General features: G+C 35.5%; 1 protein-coding gene across 1 annotated transcript; it reads left to right on the top strand.

Annotated features, from left to right (window-relative positions):
- The first annotated feature begins 8887 nt into the window (after window positions 1–8887).
- LOC143614736 (wall-associated receptor kinase-like 14) lies at window positions 8888–13963 on the top strand. Its single transcript, XM_077088083.1, has 3 exons — window positions 8888–9756; window positions 12406–12486; window positions 12604–13963. Exons 1-3 carry the CDS (start codon window positions 8913–8915, stop codon window positions 13722–13724), a joined length of 2046 nt encoding a protein of 681 aa, XP_076944198.1. The 5' UTR covers window positions 8888–8912; the 3' UTR covers window positions 13725–13963.
- The last annotated feature ends 4927 nt before the right edge of the window (window positions 13964–18890 follow it).

Raw genomic sequence — 18890 nt, 5'->3', positions numbered from 1 at the left:
ACTTCCTCCTAAGTCTGTCACACAAGCGCGGAGCATATCTTCCAACATTTGAATTGTCCTTTCGCTTTGCCCATCGGTTTGTGAATGATAGGCAATGCTAAGGTTTAATTTTGTACCAAGAGCTTGTTGAAAGCTTTTCCAAAAGTGAGATGTAAAACGGCTGTCTCGATCAGAGATTATAGACAACGGTACTCCATGCAAAGCAACAATGTTGTTTACATAAATACGCGCTAGTCTATCCATTGAGTACGACTCGTTGATAGGAATGAAGTGTGCGGATTTTGTTAAACGATCCACAATCACCCATATAGCATTATGTTGTCGAGTCGTCTTCTGGAGTTTAGTTATAAAATCCATAGTGATTAACTCCCACTTCCATACGGGAAGTTCGGGTTGCTGAAGCAATCCCGAAGGCTTTTGGTGTTCAGTCTTGACTTTCAAACACGTTAGACATTTCGCAACATGCGAAGCGACATCCTTTTTCATTTCGTTCCACCAATAGTTTGCTTTAAGATTTTGGTACATTTTGTCACTACCGGGGTGCATCATATACTTAGACTTATGAGTTTCGTTCAGAATCTTCTCACGTAAGTTCCAACGATCGGTACCCAAATTCGGTTTCCCATTCTAAGGATACCATCGTCACCTTTGACTAACGAGTCAATGGTGCCGTTACGCTTTTCATCGGAGATCTTTTTTTCGTGAATAGCTTGAGCTTGAGCAGATTTAATTTGGCCGATAAGATCAATTTGAAGTTCTAGCCTTAACGCTCGGATTCTTTTTGGCTTTTCGTGCTCTTTACGACTTAAGGCATCAGCCACAACGTTGGCTTTACCTTCGTGATAAACGATTTCACAGTTGTAGTCGTTAAGAGTTTCCATCTAGCGTCGTTAGCGCATATTAAGCTCTTTTTGCTCAAAGATGTGTTTCAAGCTTTTATGATCGGTGTACACGATAAATCTTACTCCATAAAGATAGTGTCTCCATATCTTAAGTGAAAAGATTATGGCGCCTAACTCTAGATCGTGAGTTGTATAGTTCTTTTCGTGCACCTTGAGTTGACGAGAGGCGTAAGCGATAACCTTCTTGCGTTGCATTAGTACACATCCCAAAACAGAATGAGATGCATCACTAAAAACAACAAAGTCTTCGGTACCTTCTGGCAAGACCAGTATAGGAGCTTGGGTAAGCTTTTGTTTAAGTATATCAAATGCCTCTTGTTGCTTTGTTCCCCATTCATACTTGATGTTTTTACGAGTTAGGGAAGTTAGAGGAACAACGATTCGGGAAAAGTTCTCGATGAACCTACGGTAATAGCCGGCCAATCCCAAGAAACTTCGAATCTCAGTTGGCGACTTTGGGATCTCCCACTTAGAGATAGCTTCAATCTTAGCAGGGTCCACTTGAATACCGTTAACGTTTATGATGTGACCAAGAAATTGCACCTCGTGTAACCAGAACTCGCATTTCGAGAACTTGGCGTACAACTTCTCGGTTCTAAGGATTTCAAGTAAGGTTCGAAGATGATATTCATGATCGTCCTTAGACTTAGAATAAATAAGTATGTCGTCGATGAAAATGATAACAAATTTATCCAAGTAAGGCTTGCAGATACGATTCATCATGTCCATAAACGCTGCTGGCGCATTAGTAAGTCCAAACGGCATAACCGTGAACTCATAATGACCATACCTTGTTCGAAAAGCGGTTTTCGGAATGTCATCGGATTGAACTTTAAGTTGGTGATAGCCGGAACGAAGATCGATTTTTGAGAAATAGCTAGCACCTTGAAGTTGATCGAACAAGTCATCGATACGCGGGAGTGGATAACGATTCTTGATTGTTACTTTATTGAGAGCTCGATAGTCAATGCACATGCGCATAGATCCATCCTTCTTCTTGACGAATAGTATCGGCGCTCCCTATGGTGATGAACTTGGTCGTATAAAGCCTTTCTAGAGAAGTTCGTCTAATTGTTTCTTTAGTTCCTTCATCTCGGTTAGCGCAAGGCGATACGGAGCTTTAGCGATCGGAGCAGTACCAAGAATAAGATCAATCCTAAACTCTACTTCTCGATCGGGAGGAATGCCGGGGAGTTAATCGAGAAAAACATCGGCATAATCGGAAACAACAGAAACGTCTTTGATTTCTTTGGGTTTTGATTCCTCGATGACGTAGGCCATGAATGCTAAGCATCCTTGATTTAAACATTTGTTAGCCCTTATCATGAAGATTAGGGTAACTTGGCCAGTGTCTTTATCCCCTTCAATTCGAATAGTTCGTTTATCCGGGGCTTGAAGTTCAACAGTCTTGCTATTGAAAAGGATACGAGCATGGTTGTCGGATAACCAATCCATACCCAATACAACATCAAAACCAGCAAGAGTCATGGGTAGAAATTGAATAGGCAAAACATAACCGGCTAATAAGATTTTTCCGTTTTCTAAAGCTTTGGAGATTTTAATAGTTTCGCCACTAGCGGTCTCGATGCTTAGAGTTTTATTGAGTTTGATTAAAGGTTCGTTTAATAGACTACAAAAGTTATAATCTATAAAACTTAATTTGGCACCTGAATCAAACAAGACTCTAGCATAAACGTTATTAACAAGGAACGTACCGGTGATAGTTTCCGGTGTGTCGGCCGCTTTCTTCGTGTCAAGGACGAAGACTCTTGCATTGCCCTTCTTGGGCTCGCTCTTTTGACCGCTACCACCCGCACCACCAGCCGCGGGTTTATTCTTGGGGCATTCAAAACTGAGATGTCCCATCTCCTTACAGTTGTAGCAGGTCATCTTTTTCTTCAAACAATCAGTCGCAGCGTGGCCGGGTTTGTGACATGATTCACAAAGTTATGGAGCTAAATGGCATCTACCCCTATGATACTTCTTACAAATTTTGCATTGTGGGATGCCGGGGTTGAAGCCTGACCTTCGTTGGTCAATTCCCATACCCTTGAAACGGGTAGTTCCTTCCTTTTAGGAGTCTTGCGTCGTCACGACTTTCTTGTCTTCTTCTTTATTGCGGATCATTCCGCCCATAAAATATTCAGCTAACTCCATCGCAGAGTCAGCGGTTTGTGGTAAGTGTGACCTCACCATGTCACGAATTTCTCGTGGCAATCGCCAAATGTAACGTGTAACTTTTCTAGACTCGGGTGTGACTAGCTGGGGTACCAAACGACAATATTCATGAAATTTCGTGTTGTACTCACGAAGGTTTGTTCCGATAACCTTGTGAGCCAAGAATTTGGTTTGTATCTGGTTCGTCTCATGCATCGGACAGAACTTCGACATTAACAACTCTTTGAATTCGTTCCAGGTCAATTTGTACATCACCTCCCTTCCTCTACTCATCATCAGTGTGTTCCACCACTCAAGTGCTTCGCCCTTAAACATCAGGGCGAAGTATTGAATCTTCTCTTCATCAGAACACTTGCTCGTAATCACAATCGTTTCCATCTCTTCGAGCCACCTCACCATTGTGATGGCTCCCTTGTCGCCATAAAATTCTTTTGGCCCATAGTACTTAAAATCTTTAAATGAGCATCCACTAATTTTAAGTTTCTAAAATTCTTTTCTAACGCCCTCACCGGCGTTTGACTCATGCTCGCTTTCTTCCTCATGTGAGGGTCGAGTACGGGGTTTAGAAACAGATTTTCGGGAAGGATTTTCAGATTGAGTATGTCTTGTTTGTCTAGATCGGGATCTATTTTCAGATTCTTCCTGAACAGCTTTTCTGATCATTTGCTGAATTTGATTCATATAACGCCTCGAATGGTGCGGCTTGAATGCTCGAGTGATAGCTATTGTTATATGAAAATTCCATTAGGGGTAAGTGGTCATCCCAACTTCCTCCTAAGTCTGTCACACAAGCGCGGAGCATATCTTCCAACGTTTGAATTGTCCTTTCCCTTTGTCCATCGGTTTGTGGATGATAGGCAATGCTAAGGTTTAATTTTGTACCAAGATGTTGTTGGAAGCTTTTCCAAAAGTGAGATGTAAAACGGCTGTCTCGATCAGAGATTATAGACAACGGTACTCCATGCAAAGCAACAATGTTGTTTACATAAATACGCGCTAGTCTATCCATTGAGTACGACTCGTTGATAGGAATGAAGTGTGCGGATTTTGTTAAACGATCCACAATCACCCATATAGCATTATGTTGTCGAGTCGTCTTCGGTAGTTTAGTTATAAAATCCATAGTGATTAACTCCCACTTCCATACGGGAAGTTCGGGTTGCTGAAGCAATCCCGAAGGCTTTTGGTGTTCAGTCTTGACTTTCAAACACGTTAGACATTTCGCAACATGCGAAGCGACATCCTTTTTCATTTAAGGTGTGAGAGGATCAATGCCGTGACCCCCCTATTTATAGCCAAAATTTGATCCGGTCGCGGTACGCGACGGGACTTTGGCTTTGCCTGTCGCGTACCGCGACTAGGCTTGGCCAGTCACCACTAGACATGCCACGTGTCGACACGTGGCAGGCGCCGTTCCACGTGGCGGACGTGTTGCCACGTGGCGGCAGGCGTTGCCACCGTGTGCCACGTGGCACACGTGTCACTGTGTGTCAGATACCCCATCGCGGTACGCGATGGGGTGCTCCTCTGATCCATCGCGTAGCGCGATGGGTCAGAAATTTCAGAATTTACAATTTAGTTCCTGGGTTTGGATTTTTACAAATTTGGTCCTTAATTTACGTGATGTTACAGTTAGCGAGAGCCGCACGCTTGTGTGACACTGACGTAACAGTTATATTTTCATTTTTTTAGTTAAACCATACAGATAGTCTTATACAAAATCTTAAGGCATTCAAATTCATTTAGGCCTAGACATAATGTAGTAAATATTGTCGTTACTATAATTTTTTGTAATTAATAATTATTAAATACAAGTATTTATTACAATACGATGCGAACAAAGTGAATGAGCAAAACACACACGGCCGTTCAAAAAAAAACAAAAACACACACGACATCTTCATAATTACTCAAAGTAGACCACATGGATTTCTTTCTTCACCTTGTATGCTTCACACAATCATATGTTTAAACTTGTTTTTCCACAATATCGACCCTTCATAATTAATTACTATATAAAATGATAATCAATTTCACCCTCTCCCCAAAACTTAAGTAGAGGACGCTTAGTTTTTATTATTCCCTATCTAAAACTAATTTTATTTAAATTGATTTTTCGACGTGAAGCGTGACCTATTGTCTTGAGGAATTTAGAGTTTATTTAAAAAAAAGGGATTTTAAATTCCCATCTTAAACTTCGAAAAACTATCAAGTATATAAACAAGCATATGAAGTATCCACACACTTCAAGTAGGGGCGTTTTTTGGGTTCGTTTTTCGGGTTTCGAGTTTTTTAGGTCAGGTTTTTCGGGTTTCAAAGTTTTAAATTTTAACCCGAAACCTAACCCAAATCTCTCATGGGTTTTTCGGGTCAGGTAATTCGGGTTCGGATTTTTTCAGATTGGGTTAATCGGGTTTCGAGTATCGTAGATTACGAAACAAAAAACAAAAAAAATTACAAAACTTCAATGCTAAAATTAAAAAACATATCTTTCTTTGCTCGTGACGCAAATAATCAAATAATAACCTAACATAACTTGATAAAACAATTCAAAAGAAGAATAAAACTAAGAAACTAACTTGAACCATAATCTTCTTCAATCGGACATGATTTGATTATTCGATTACAGTTGCTATTAGTAATAAATGAAAAACATAAATTAACAATAAACAATCGATCCATAGGAATGACAACATCGATTAGGGTCAGATTCTGATAAATTTAGTAACTAAGACTAAACTTATTAAACCTAAAAATATATTTAATTTCAAAACTAAAAATTTATTCGGGTTTTTCGAGTTGACCAGAAACTTATAAATCAAACCCGAAAACCAACCCGAATTACTTCAGTTCAGGTTAGTCTTTATTGGGTTCGGGTACGGGGGTTTTCGGGTTGGGTTTCGGGTTTTGGGTAATTGTGACAACCCTAACTTCAAGTAAAATTTTAATGGGCCTCAAATAACGAAGAGAGTAAACTATTATTTAGAGCCCAACATTTCTTGATATGCAAATCCACTGGATCCAGAAAGTGTGTGGTGTTGTGGCCTGTGGGTCAAGAATCAAGATTCTCCAAAATAGTTAATCAACTTCAAATTTGTTGCTTCGTTTTTTTTAAATCCAACGGAGTTTTTATCCTCGAAAATAATCGACACCATCATGACTCAAACAAGACCTCATGTTTTGGTGTTGGGTGATGAACGAAAAACTTGAAATCCCAAACATTTTAGATTGGTAATGGATATAACATAAGGTATGGGCCATATGAGATATGCTATAAAACATTTACGAATTAAGAAATAGGTGATATTCGCCTGACTACTCGGGTCACTTACCCATTTACTCGTATCGAAACCGCACTTACCCATTTACTCGCATCGAAACCGAATATAATAATATATTGTGTAATCTTAAAAATATAAAAAAACAAAATTTAAAATTGTTAGAAATTTGAAACTATTATAAAAACAAAATTGGTAGAAGTGTAGTTGAGTATTTGATATTTCAAGTCGGTTTTATAGTAATTTTAAGATTGTGTAATGAGAAACCTACCTATTTTATTAACTATATTAGTTCATAAACATATATACCCAATACCCACGAAAAATTCACAAAACTGAGGATAACAAATAACGAAAATCTATTAGGTGTGGCCTAGAATTTCCAAAACCCTTTTAACATTACCATCCCAAAATCAGTCCTGTCATGTGTTTGCACTAAAAGTTGAGTGAGCACTATTGTTCACTTCACTTTGATAAAAGATCGAAAGGTGAAGGATATGTCATGTGTGTTTGTGTGTGTTAATTTTGGTGGTTGGGCTTCAGAGGGGAAGGGGCAGTAATGGGTATTACCCATGCATTGGTCAATCATGTGCTGCCACTTCATTTCTACCCTTAATTACCCATAAACGAGAAACTTACAGGAAACACCTACCCACAAGTATCCTAAAACTTTATTAATACATTTAATTCTTCAATGACCAATAATGAATCAATGTTGTGTGGCAAACCTTTGCCATGAAATGAAGCCATACACTTTACCCACATGGGATGGGGTGGTGTTGCCATATGGTTTGAAAGCCATACACCCTACCCATATGGGTACCCCTTCCCCTCTCACAAAATACATTTTCATGATAGGATAAGAAAAAACTTTGAACTAATCAAATATAATACATTCTTAAATCATGTTTTAAGAGAAACGTACTCGAAATTTTATGTGTTAGAGAAATTCCAAAAATTTAAAATTACAGCTAGATTTATGAAAACTTGTGTTTTGAACAACTAATTAATTAGAAAAATAAATAATTACGTGTGATCGCTTAAAGACCAAAATTGTTGAAGGTACGAAGTCAAGGTGGTCCATCCTTTAATATCCTATCAAGCACTATCTCGAAGACTTCAACCACAAGTGATTGGCATATTTGAAACAATTTATTATTTTCATTATGGTTGAACATTGAACGTGTAATCATATATAGATAAACATAGTCAAATAACTAAACTATTTAGAACATTCACGTTTACTAGAAAATCGATGGTTCAATTTTTAACTACCTATAAACCAAACTATTTAGAACTTGTTACATAATTTGGATTCATAATTCGATAACTAAATGAGTTAGACTTTGAGCAAGAAAATCATATCTTGTAGAAAATTCAAGACATCTTTAAAATGTTTCGTAAATCATATCTTGTAGAAAATTCAAGACATCTTTAAAATGTTTCGTATGCTGATGAAACATCATATTAGATTATTAGCTGCTAAATATATAAAACAAAAGGAAAATTCTCCAAATAGCCATTTTTTATTAAGCATTTCTAACTTTAGCCATCAATTAGTCAAAATCCTCAAAATAATCATAAAGAACTGTCGGATCCGACGGATATCGTTAAAAACCCTCAGATCCGATGGAACTCGTATTCACCCGATGGATCCTACGGAACTCTCTAAAGAACTGTCGGATCCGACGGAATTTTTCATATCATACATCTCAAACCCTAAACCTGCATAACCAACTCCATCTTCATGTTTCTTATTTCTCTACCAAATCAAGCAAGTCCATAGTGTACAATTGCTTAGTTGTTAAACCATCCCACAATGTAAGTGGATTAGACATAATTATACGTAACTAATGAAGTACAAACACAATCCAATTAATGTCATAAACGTGTGAGCAATTGTAACACCTAAACTGTTAAAAGACTCAATAGTATAATCTAAGCGGAAATGTGGTCCTTTCAGTTTATAACGATAAATAAGATAGGTTTATATAGCTTGTTTAGATACAATATACATTCATGCTCAATCCCAAAATTAGTGTATAAAACTTATAATGTTGCTAAATAAAAAGTTTATAGCATATACAAAAGCCCCATTATCTTCTAATTTGTGTTCAGTTCTTGAATCTTTGTTTCTTGATCAAGAACAACCTTTATGTTGTTGTTTAACACATGAAAATACATGTACGTATTGTTAGGAACAAATTCGTGTGCGGAAACGAAATAATCCACATATGCACAAACAATATAAACACGCAAAAACAAAAATATAAATAACACAAGAATTTTAACATGTTTCATCCCCACGAAGAACATACATTCGCACGCTACAACTTGGTTTTTTTTCCTTATTAGTTAAAAAAAAACCATTGTTCACGATTTGACTTAAAAACAGTCAAAATTAAACCATAACCACCCCTATTCAATAAAAAAAATACAATAAACTACTAATTAAAAATAAACAATAATTTATTACTATTATTTAATGAATTTAGGTAAAAGAAATTAAAAATATAAAGACAAAATAACCAATAAAAAAAACCCATTCCATGTTATGTTCAAAGTCTCCCACTTCATAATCTTCACATACCAACAAATCAATCTCTCCATCTTCAACACTTTCTATGCTCTAGTAATTAACAAAGTCATGATCAAACCACACAAATTCTTAATACTCTTCATACTCTTCATCACCATATCACCATCACTAACCACATCCCACAACCCCAACAATCACTGCAACCAGTCATGTCCCAACAGCCAGTTCAAAACCGTCCCATACCCATTCGGCTTCACCTCCGCCTGCAAAATCCACCTCAATTGCACCTCAAACGGCGACGTATTAATCGGCGAATTCACCGTACAACAATTCCACCCCGAAAGCCTACTCGTCAGCCTACCCGCCAAGTGCGGACGATCCATCAACACGTTAAAACACTTATACAGCCCACACTACGCACCCATGTCATCAAACGCCATATTAATGGAAAACTGCACCGAGCGGATGAAGAACTGCATGATACCCATGACTACGTTGCGAACGCACCTAGAGATTGTTAACTGCAGTGGGACACAAGGTGGTGATGGTAACGTGAGCTGTTATTCTAGTGATGTGACTCGTTTGTTTATTGATTATAAGAATGTGTCGAGTATGGGGTGTCGGTTTTTGTTTTCGGGTGTGGCGACTGAGATGATTGGGGATAGTCAAGCCATATCGTTGGATATACAAGTGGTTAGATTGGGGTGGTGGCTTGAGGGAAGTTGTGGGTGCTCGGTTGATGCGGATTGTACCACGATTGTGTCGCCGGTTGATGGAACCGAAGGTCATTGGTGTAGGTGTAGAAGCGGGTTCGATGGCGATGGGTATAAAGCCGGCTCCGGTTGCCAAAGCCAAAAGGGTATGTCTCGGTTCCTTAGAGGGTTTTTATTATTCCTAAAACTCGAACTTTTATTAGTGGTTCATTATAATCAAAATATTGAGTGATTTATTTTAAAATCGTACATCTTTTAGGAAATTCTTGAAGTCAAATTTCATATTAAAATATAAAAATTTTTGGGAAAATGATTTGGTCTCATGATTGCTTTGCAGTATTTTCTCCATTCTAGCATTAAATATATTTATCTTGCTATGAACAATAAATACGTGAAATGTGTAAACAGAATTACAAGTTGTATTCGGGATAAGGACGAGGAGATAGGATGTATTATTTAGTTTCTACATTTTAAGATTGTGAAGCGAGAGTCAACTTTCTATTAATAGAATGAAAGATAATGATCGAGAGATAGGTTTTACCTAAGTTGTTGTGTCAAATAATAAAATTTGTGTTTGAAACGTCAAGTTTTAGTGAGCATTGGCGTCTACGTATTTAGACTTGGTAGATGAGACGAGCGACAATTTGTTTGAGCACTCGATCTAGTCGAATCCCTCAAGATGCAACACGATATATATCATTTAAGTGAAGAGTAGATTGTGATCAACGTGTTAAATTAAGGGCATAAAACATCCTAATTTATGTACTTAAAATTTTTACATGAATAAATGTTCGTCAAGCTATTTGAACACCTTCTTTGATGGGTTTTAGTAACACTTCATGCATTTCTTCCATCAATTACATCACTTCATCAATCAATTCAACATATGCTAATAGGCAATTCGTAGTGAAAAACAGCAAAACGCCCCCACATCCCAATTTTCATTGCCTAGTTTCTCTACTTGGCCCACCATTTTCTTCAATCCAGGGTTGTGTACAAAATGTTGGGAGAGTTTGTGAAAGCCAAAACGTTCCATTACGAATGGTCTTATAAAGATAGTTATCACTAATATCATCCAAATGCTCTTATACTGTCAAATTTACTGTTTTATACACTTGTTTACCATTAAACCAGTTCATAAAAATAGACGAGGTTTGGTTAGTAATTACAAGTGTTAGTTTAGTATACCCCAACATGTATTAGAAAGATTCCGAAAGACTGAAAGCTAAATTTTATTAAAAATGTAGAAATAGAAATGAGAAAACAAATAAAAATAGTCATGGTATATCGTCAAAGGGTCATTATTGTTCAAAAGCGTCTTTGGTCTTACCAACAATGTGTAACAGGGTTGGTTGCTTTGACAATTCTAGAGAGACTTCAATTTTAAACCCATTACTACCTCCATAAATAATAATAATAATAATAATAATAATAATAATAATAATAATATATTATTATTATTATTATTATTATTATTTAAGTTAAAGAAACCTCAAATCTGAAGTCTATCTTGCAAAGTAAATGAAAGCATCAAACAGTTGGGCTTATTAAAATAATCAGTTATTTTATTAATTAAAAATGTCATATTATAATATTCCTAGGGTTGAATTTCATCTCTATCGTCCACTATGCTTCATAACATGCTAATTAACATGCGACATAAATACGTAATTTTTGCTCATAATTTTAATAATTTATAATTACGTGTACCGGTTGGTAACTAACTCAGACAACGAGTTAACGTAGGAAGGATGCCCGTTATTTATTTTATCTTGGTTTAGAATTTTATATACATGAATTTGATTCCAATCTGGGGTCTTTGTCAACTTTTATGTATAATATTTTCAAAATTAGTTAAAAAGTAAGCGAAGGTCAAAAATGGCATGCGTGTTTTTCTCTATTATAGAAATATAATTTTTGATACGTTTATCACTTAAGGATGAATATATATAATTTGTATTACACTTTTGAACTCACATGCATTCATGAACAATATGCCAAAGTTCTGTTCGTTATTTTATAACTGTTTTATATAACTATTTTGGCTTTATTATTAGAATCAATGTTTAGTTTTAAAGTGTGATAGTATAGCCTCTCACGATTCTTTATTATTTGAAATAATGCAATAAATAAACATCTATGTTATTTCTCCTTTAATTATGAATATAGTTGGTGGTTTTAGTGGTGAATCATTCAGGATTAGACCCCAAATCCACATCATTTAGTTATTATTTCAAGTCTAATTCATCATTGTTCATGATTTAAAATATATTGTTTTCTATTATATAAAATTTAAACTTTTCAAACTAGATGAAAACGGCTAAAGGGCTACATTACCAAACCTGGTGGGACACGTCTATTTTAAAATGCATTATTACTATAAGATATATTGTCTTCTTTCATTTTCTTTCTTTAATGATAAGTGCATTATTACTAATTTATAAAAAAGCTCTATTCATTTATCATTTTCTTAAAAATGGCCATGGTTTCTTATATGTGACGGATGTAGAAAAAAAGTTAAGGGATAATACGGACTAAACAAATTTGTTCAGTGATAGCCGATACATAACATAGAAAAAGAAAAAATATGTTTACGTTAAAAATGAATTTCGACAAGAAAGTTGAGGGGTACCACGGCTAGATCCGCTCATCCGCCCCTGTTTCTTACCCACTAAAGTTTTAAAAATTGAGGACTAGTTTTAAGAACTATACAACTCTAGAATATGTATTTTTTTAAAACATTTAGCGATAGTTACAAACTATATTTAACAGTTTATAATAAATTTAACTAACAGGCTCATCTGGTTGCAATCCTTCAAAATATTTCTCTGGTCACTGTGGTGGTGGGACTGGTAGAGTTGGTGTGCTAGTCGGAGGTATTCTATTTTTCTTTCATTTTTATACTAATTTCATAGTATTCTAAGTTTTTAACTCAAAAATTATATAAACATGGAAATTACTTAAATTACAACGTTAATATTGTTTTGTTTCAGCTGTTGTTGTCGGAGCTTCACTTCTTGTTTGCATAGGCTTGATTGCATGCTTTATTCGCCGCCGGAGCATTTTACGATCAAGAAGTAGAGTAAGCAGACAATTTTGTGAAGCTAAAGGCATCACAATTCCAATTTACACATACACAGAGATAGAAAAGGCTACAAATTTCTTTTCTGATAAACAACGGCTCGGAATTGGGGCATATGGCACGGTTTATTCGGGCAAACTCAAAAATGGTGAATGGGTAGCCATTAAAAGGATTAAACACCGCTCCGATGGTGACGACAACATTGACCAAGTCATGAATGAGATCAAACTTCTCTCGTCGGTAAGCCACCCGAATCTTGTTCGGTTATTAGGTTGTTCGGTTGATAAAGATGAACAAATACTCGTTTATGAGTTCATGCCAAATGGGACCTTATCGCAACATTTACAAAGAGAGAGAGGTAACGGGCTTCCTTGGCCCGTTCGCCTCACAATTGCTACTGAAACCGCGCAAGCGATCGCTTATCTACACTCAAATCTAGATCCCCCAATCTACCATAGAGATGTAAAATCTAGCAACATATTGTTAGATTATAGTTTTAAAACAAAAGTAGCGGATTTTGGTCTTTCTAGACTTGGAATAATGGAGTCGTCACATATTTCAACGGCCCCACAAGGTACACCGGGTTACTTAGACCCTGAGTATCATCAAAACTTTCATTTATCTGATAAGAGTGATGTTTATAGCTTTGGAGTTGTGTTAGTTGAGATTATAACGGCTTATAAAGCCTTAGATTTTTCTCGACGGCAAAATGAGGTTAATCTGGCAGCATTAGCGATTGATAGAATCAAAAGGGGTTGTCTCGAGGAAATAATCGACCCGACCCTTGAGCATAACAAAGACATGTGGACATTTTCATCGATCTATAAGGTTGCTGAGCTGGCATTCAGATGTCTTGCGTTTCATAGCGAGATAAGACCTTCTATGGCTGAGGTGGCAGCCGAATTAGAGCAGATACAGGCTTCCAGAGAAGAAAATGCTAGTTTATCATTGGACGAGTCTAATCATTCATCAGTATCTATCATCAACGAAAATCAAACGAACTTAACATCCAAGTATGCAGATGATCAATGATAAAGCAAGTCAAGCCCCGCTCGATCCCTTCATCCAATTCTAGACTCATTATGTTTCAAGGATGTAAACTGTAGAATAATACTCATTATTATAGTTTCATTGTGTAACTATATGTTATGAATGTACAGCTTGATTATTTTGTGACTTGAATGATACATTTTTAGCTTGAGATTAACTTTAATTTGTACACATGTGTTTCAGAAACTACCTACTGTGCTAAATGGACATGTACTTGGTCAAAATAATATGTTTGGTACATTTAAAATTCAGTAATCATGTATAAACATAGCAAATCTTTATGTTCACTAGTTTGTAGTTCAATAACCTTATATCGGTTGCTGAAGTAAATTTGGAAGGATGCGTGTTTTTCTTACGAGATTTAATCGTATTTCCACATCATGCCGTTGAGATTTATCAGATTATGGTAGGATGATTAACAAATTCATGCCATTTATGAAAAAAAAATTAGTAAACCAAATGATCGCCGAACAGATCACAAGCGCATCATAGACTAGTGAAGGTCAATGGACCGGATTATAGTTGACAAGTGCATTTTATCATCATAAATGATTAAAGTGTGTCGTTCTTGGTACATAAAATATTCAGCCAGAGATAATTCAAGAGGCCCGTAAGGATTAAGATAAAGACAACTGAGCCAACTTGATGTTTTGGAATTATCGCCACAAAGAAGAAGAAACTTTCAGAATTTTTTTTATTCTTATCTTCACAACAGATTGAATCGGAAAGTAAGAAGTTTCAAACGTTTTTTATATTCACGTAGTTAGGTTTATAAACTGGTATTATTGTGAATTATATTATTTTCATAATTGTAGGTTATGGAAAAAAGAATGAAGAAGATAAAGGCAAGCTTAAACGATGCAATCACTTCTGTAGTTTTGTGTAGGGTTGTTCAATGGTTTGGTTAACGATTTATTCGATTAATTCAGTTATGAGATTTTTGTACCCCTAATCGAAAACCAAACCTAACCGAATTCGGAAAGGGGGTAATTGAATCGAATTCAATTTGGTTCAGTTTAAGTTATATCCGAACAAATCGATTTAGATAAAATTAAGCGAATTCATCCAAATCAACAATTTGCCCTGAATTTAAATTATGTTTATGTTCCGGATCTGAATAGTCGTTATAGGCTATAATAAACAAACACAACAGATACATGCTAAAATCAAAAGTTAAAGGCTATAATAAACAAACACAACATATACATGCTATAATACTAAAGTTAAAGGCCATAATAAACAAACACAACATGTACATGCTAGTACCAAAAGTTAAAGGCCATGCTAAAGCATCTAAATCGTTAAATAGTCAATCAATCAATCATAAAAAACCATCCTAACCATAAAAGTCTTAAACATAATAGAATATAAAAGATTTGGTAGCGGCGCTAGGGTTTGTACCATGAAACCGTCGATGACTGATTCGTACAATGTAAAAGATTTAGTATTGTGGTCTAGATCAAATATGAATATGTACATTGTACTAAATATTATAGATGGGCTTAAAAACTAATGAGTCATATACAATATAATTAATTTAGTTCATATTTTAATCCATTAATCAGGTTAACCGGATAAATCGTACTAATCGATTACAAAAAGTAAACATACGTGTAAGCTGAACCATAAGTCAAATTCAGAATTCGGCTTTTGGTTATAACCAAATCGAAATCGAATCCTGAATTCGGATTTGATTTTTTCGATTATGAATACGATTCAGGTTTTGATTTTTTACGGTTTACGATTTTTTTGAACCCCCTTAGTTATGTGTGTTAAATTATTGAACCAAAGTCAAAAGTTCATATTTGTCCAGGGACAAAACGAAATGAGAGAAACTCTAATTAAATTGATTGCACCAAGTCACCAACAACATAATTAAGTGTGCTCTAATTAGTTAAAAGATATGGCTATTAGTTATTGGGCTACTTAGTAAATAAATGGGCTGAATCAAAAGGTTACATACAAAAACTTGTTGGGTGGGCTCAACAGTAAATGGAACTCGGAACAAGTAAAAGCTTTATTATTCTTTATACTTTAAAACAAAATAAAATACTTTCATTAGGAAAAACAATCTAAGCAAATTATAAAACTTTATTATAATATCTTTTCACAGTCGTCATCATAGTCTTCATTGTCTCTTATTATTCGCCCGATAAAGATAGTCCATTGACCACCTCTTCATCGTGAACATTTGTTTCAAGCAGTATTTCTTCTTCGAGGTTTGTTTTCTCTTATATACGATCCACCACATCCAAATGATCTACCGACTTTAGAGTGAGTCTTGTTCTTCTTTGATAATACCCTTCCACTAAGTGAAAATTCAGATTCCGAAGGTAACATAGAAATTTGGACGGTTGCAGATAGAATTGGCAATTTGGATTCCTTCCACCAAGCCAAAATATAAAAATTGTGATATTCTTCGGCAATAATATTTGATACATAGTTCGTTCCACTGTACTTGTCTAGCTCGCTTGTTGGGATGCCCTGATACCGAGTATCGGTATTGTAACAAACCAAGTTGTGTTTAGAATAACGTGTTTAAAAAAAAGTATATTGGTTGCATGTACCGTATGGCAACAGGTAATGACACAAATCAAGTTGTTACTAATTGACTAATGTCAGTAACGGTATCAATACTATCGATACTGGTGTTGGTATACGCTTTTATGGTTTTCGATTGATGCAACATATTTTGTTTCTATTCAAACATAATATTTATTCAAACATAATATCTTATAAAATTTCAAATATATATTTACGAGACGCTTATTTTAATCTACGTTTTAATATAAACTTTATAATCGAACCTCCATAAGAGTTCACTACTTTTTACATATTAATCGATACTCTTATGTTGTTATTGTAGAAGACGTGTGGATCATAAATATGTAAAAGCTAGTGGTTAAAAAAGAAGAAGAAAAAACTAAACAAGAGTTAGGGGATTAATGATTATTAAGTGGTTATCAATTAATGATTCATAGTCTTTTAATTGTTAAGAGGTAATTTTAACGGTTAAAAAATACATCATGATTATCTCTTGACCATTCAAATTTAATGTTATCTCTTAACCGTTAATAAATTATGAATTATTAAGAGATACTTCCTCCGTCTCATTCTAAATGTCATGTGATCCAAAACACACAAATTAAGAAATGTTTGTTCATTTTATTTTATTAGCTGTAAAATGACAATAATGTCCTTTAAGTTATTATGGCTAAAAACCATTGGAAACATCTAGTATATGTAATAGTAATGACACAATTAAAAATTGAATTTATATGTATAGAAATAACATTTAAATTGGAACAATCAAAAATAGAAAAATGTACATTTAAAATGGGACGAAGGGAGTAATAAACAGCCCCTTCGTTAGATGATAAAAAGATGATTTTTAATCCCTTAGACTATCAGGTGTGGATCACGTTTTGTTGCTGAAATTGGTGACCTGGCGAGCGGTGCCAGCGGTGAACACCGCCCCAGGCATGTCGGGGCCGCCCACGGCAATTTCTTCGGTGATTTTTCCACATCCAAAATGCCGCTCAAATCCGAGAGAGAAGAAAGAGAATTCTATTGAGAGAGAAACAAGTGTTGAAGTTATTTGTTAAATGTTTTCAAAAATTGTTGGATGAAACAAGTGTTGAAGTTATTTGTTAAATGTTTTCAAAAATTGTTGGATGTTTTCAGATCTGAAATATGTGGTGTAGAAGAAGACGAAGTGAGGTTTTTTTTTAGTTTGTTTTTCTTTTTAAATTCAAGGAGAGAGAGGAACAACTTAAATTGTCAGTGTTGAAATTTGTTTGTTTCTTATCTTATTATTTTTTTATTTAATGTTTATACTTATCAATGCTTTTATTTGATAAACTGGTAATAGTTTATGTGGGATTAGTTTAGTGATGTTAAACTTTAATTAATTTTAGGTAATAAATATTAATATTTACTTGAAAATAGAGAGAATTGATGAATTGATATATTGGTGACCATTTCCTTAATATTATGGAAGTGAATGGAGTAGAGTGGGGTATGATGTGACGCTGACATAACAATTTAAAATAAAAAGCAAAGAGGCATCCATACCATATAGTCTTAGATCAACTTATCAAAAATTTACAATCTCCAGTATTTGAGATCAGGCAAATTTATAATCCCTGCGATAGAGATATTCTGAATCTAGCCGATTTATGATTTATTTAAAAAGCAACACGTAATTTACTACATTTTAGTTGAATTTTATTTTTAATATAAGTAAAATGATGAGCTAAATGGGATTTTAGGAGAGTGAAAAAAACTTGTTTTTTATGTGATGAGCTAAAAGGGTCATGAAATAATGACATGTTATGTCAGATCTTTCTAGTGAGGTGGACTTTTGTCTTATGTTCTATCGTTTGAAATGACAGAAGTGATAAATTTATTCCGTGTTTCGTCATTTCAAATAAGGCTGAGGGGTGTGGGGCGTCAACGGGGGCGCTAGAGCCCCTCCGCTTGCGCCCCCAGGCGCTAACACCACACCACCGGGGCGCTAACGGGAAAATCCATGCAGGCGTGAGCCTGTTAGCGGGAGAAGAGAGAGAGGAGCTTGTTGAATTTTATAAAAAGAGCCGTTGGGTTCTTATTAAATTAAAAAAAAAAAAATTCCTATATAATACCCCATTTCACCCATTTTTATACCACAACTTCAAACCTTCACCCAAAATCAATTCATCTTCTCAACTTTTTAAAAAAAAAATGGCTAGAAATTGGTACCCAAATCTTGATTCAGATTATATTGACGACGATTTATGGTCGTCACCGCACCAACCGATGTTTTATTCGGAGCGGCAAGAATCATCCGGCTTTCAACCATCCAACACACAACCGTCTCCTAACTTTGTTGTTCCGGAGACACAAGAATCACACGGTGAAGCTACGGGACCAAAAAGACGCGTCCACCGGAAAAAACAACTTGCAACGGACGGGTCGGGACCGGCTTCGACTCCGAGGACGAAACGGAAAGCCACTCCGTGGTCATCGGATGAGAAGGAAGCCTTGTGTCGGGCTTGGATAGTCATTTCTGAGGATCGGCGTTGCGGTAATTGTTTTAACGTTTTTAAAAATGATTTTTAATAAAAAAGTTAAATGGAAATCTAATTTATTTATTCATTTTGCAGCCGA

The sequence above is a fragment of the Bidens hawaiensis genome, unplaced genomic scaffold (genome assembly GCF_021521415.1).
Source record: "Bidens hawaiensis isolate Kalapana, Puna unplaced genomic scaffold, B.hawaiensis_p1.1 tig00040830_1, whole genome shotgun sequence".
Taxonomy (NCBI): domain Eukaryota; kingdom Viridiplantae; phylum Streptophyta; class Magnoliopsida; order Asterales; family Asteraceae; genus Bidens; species Bidens hawaiensis.
This window is presented reverse-complemented; position numbering and strand designations above follow the sequence as displayed.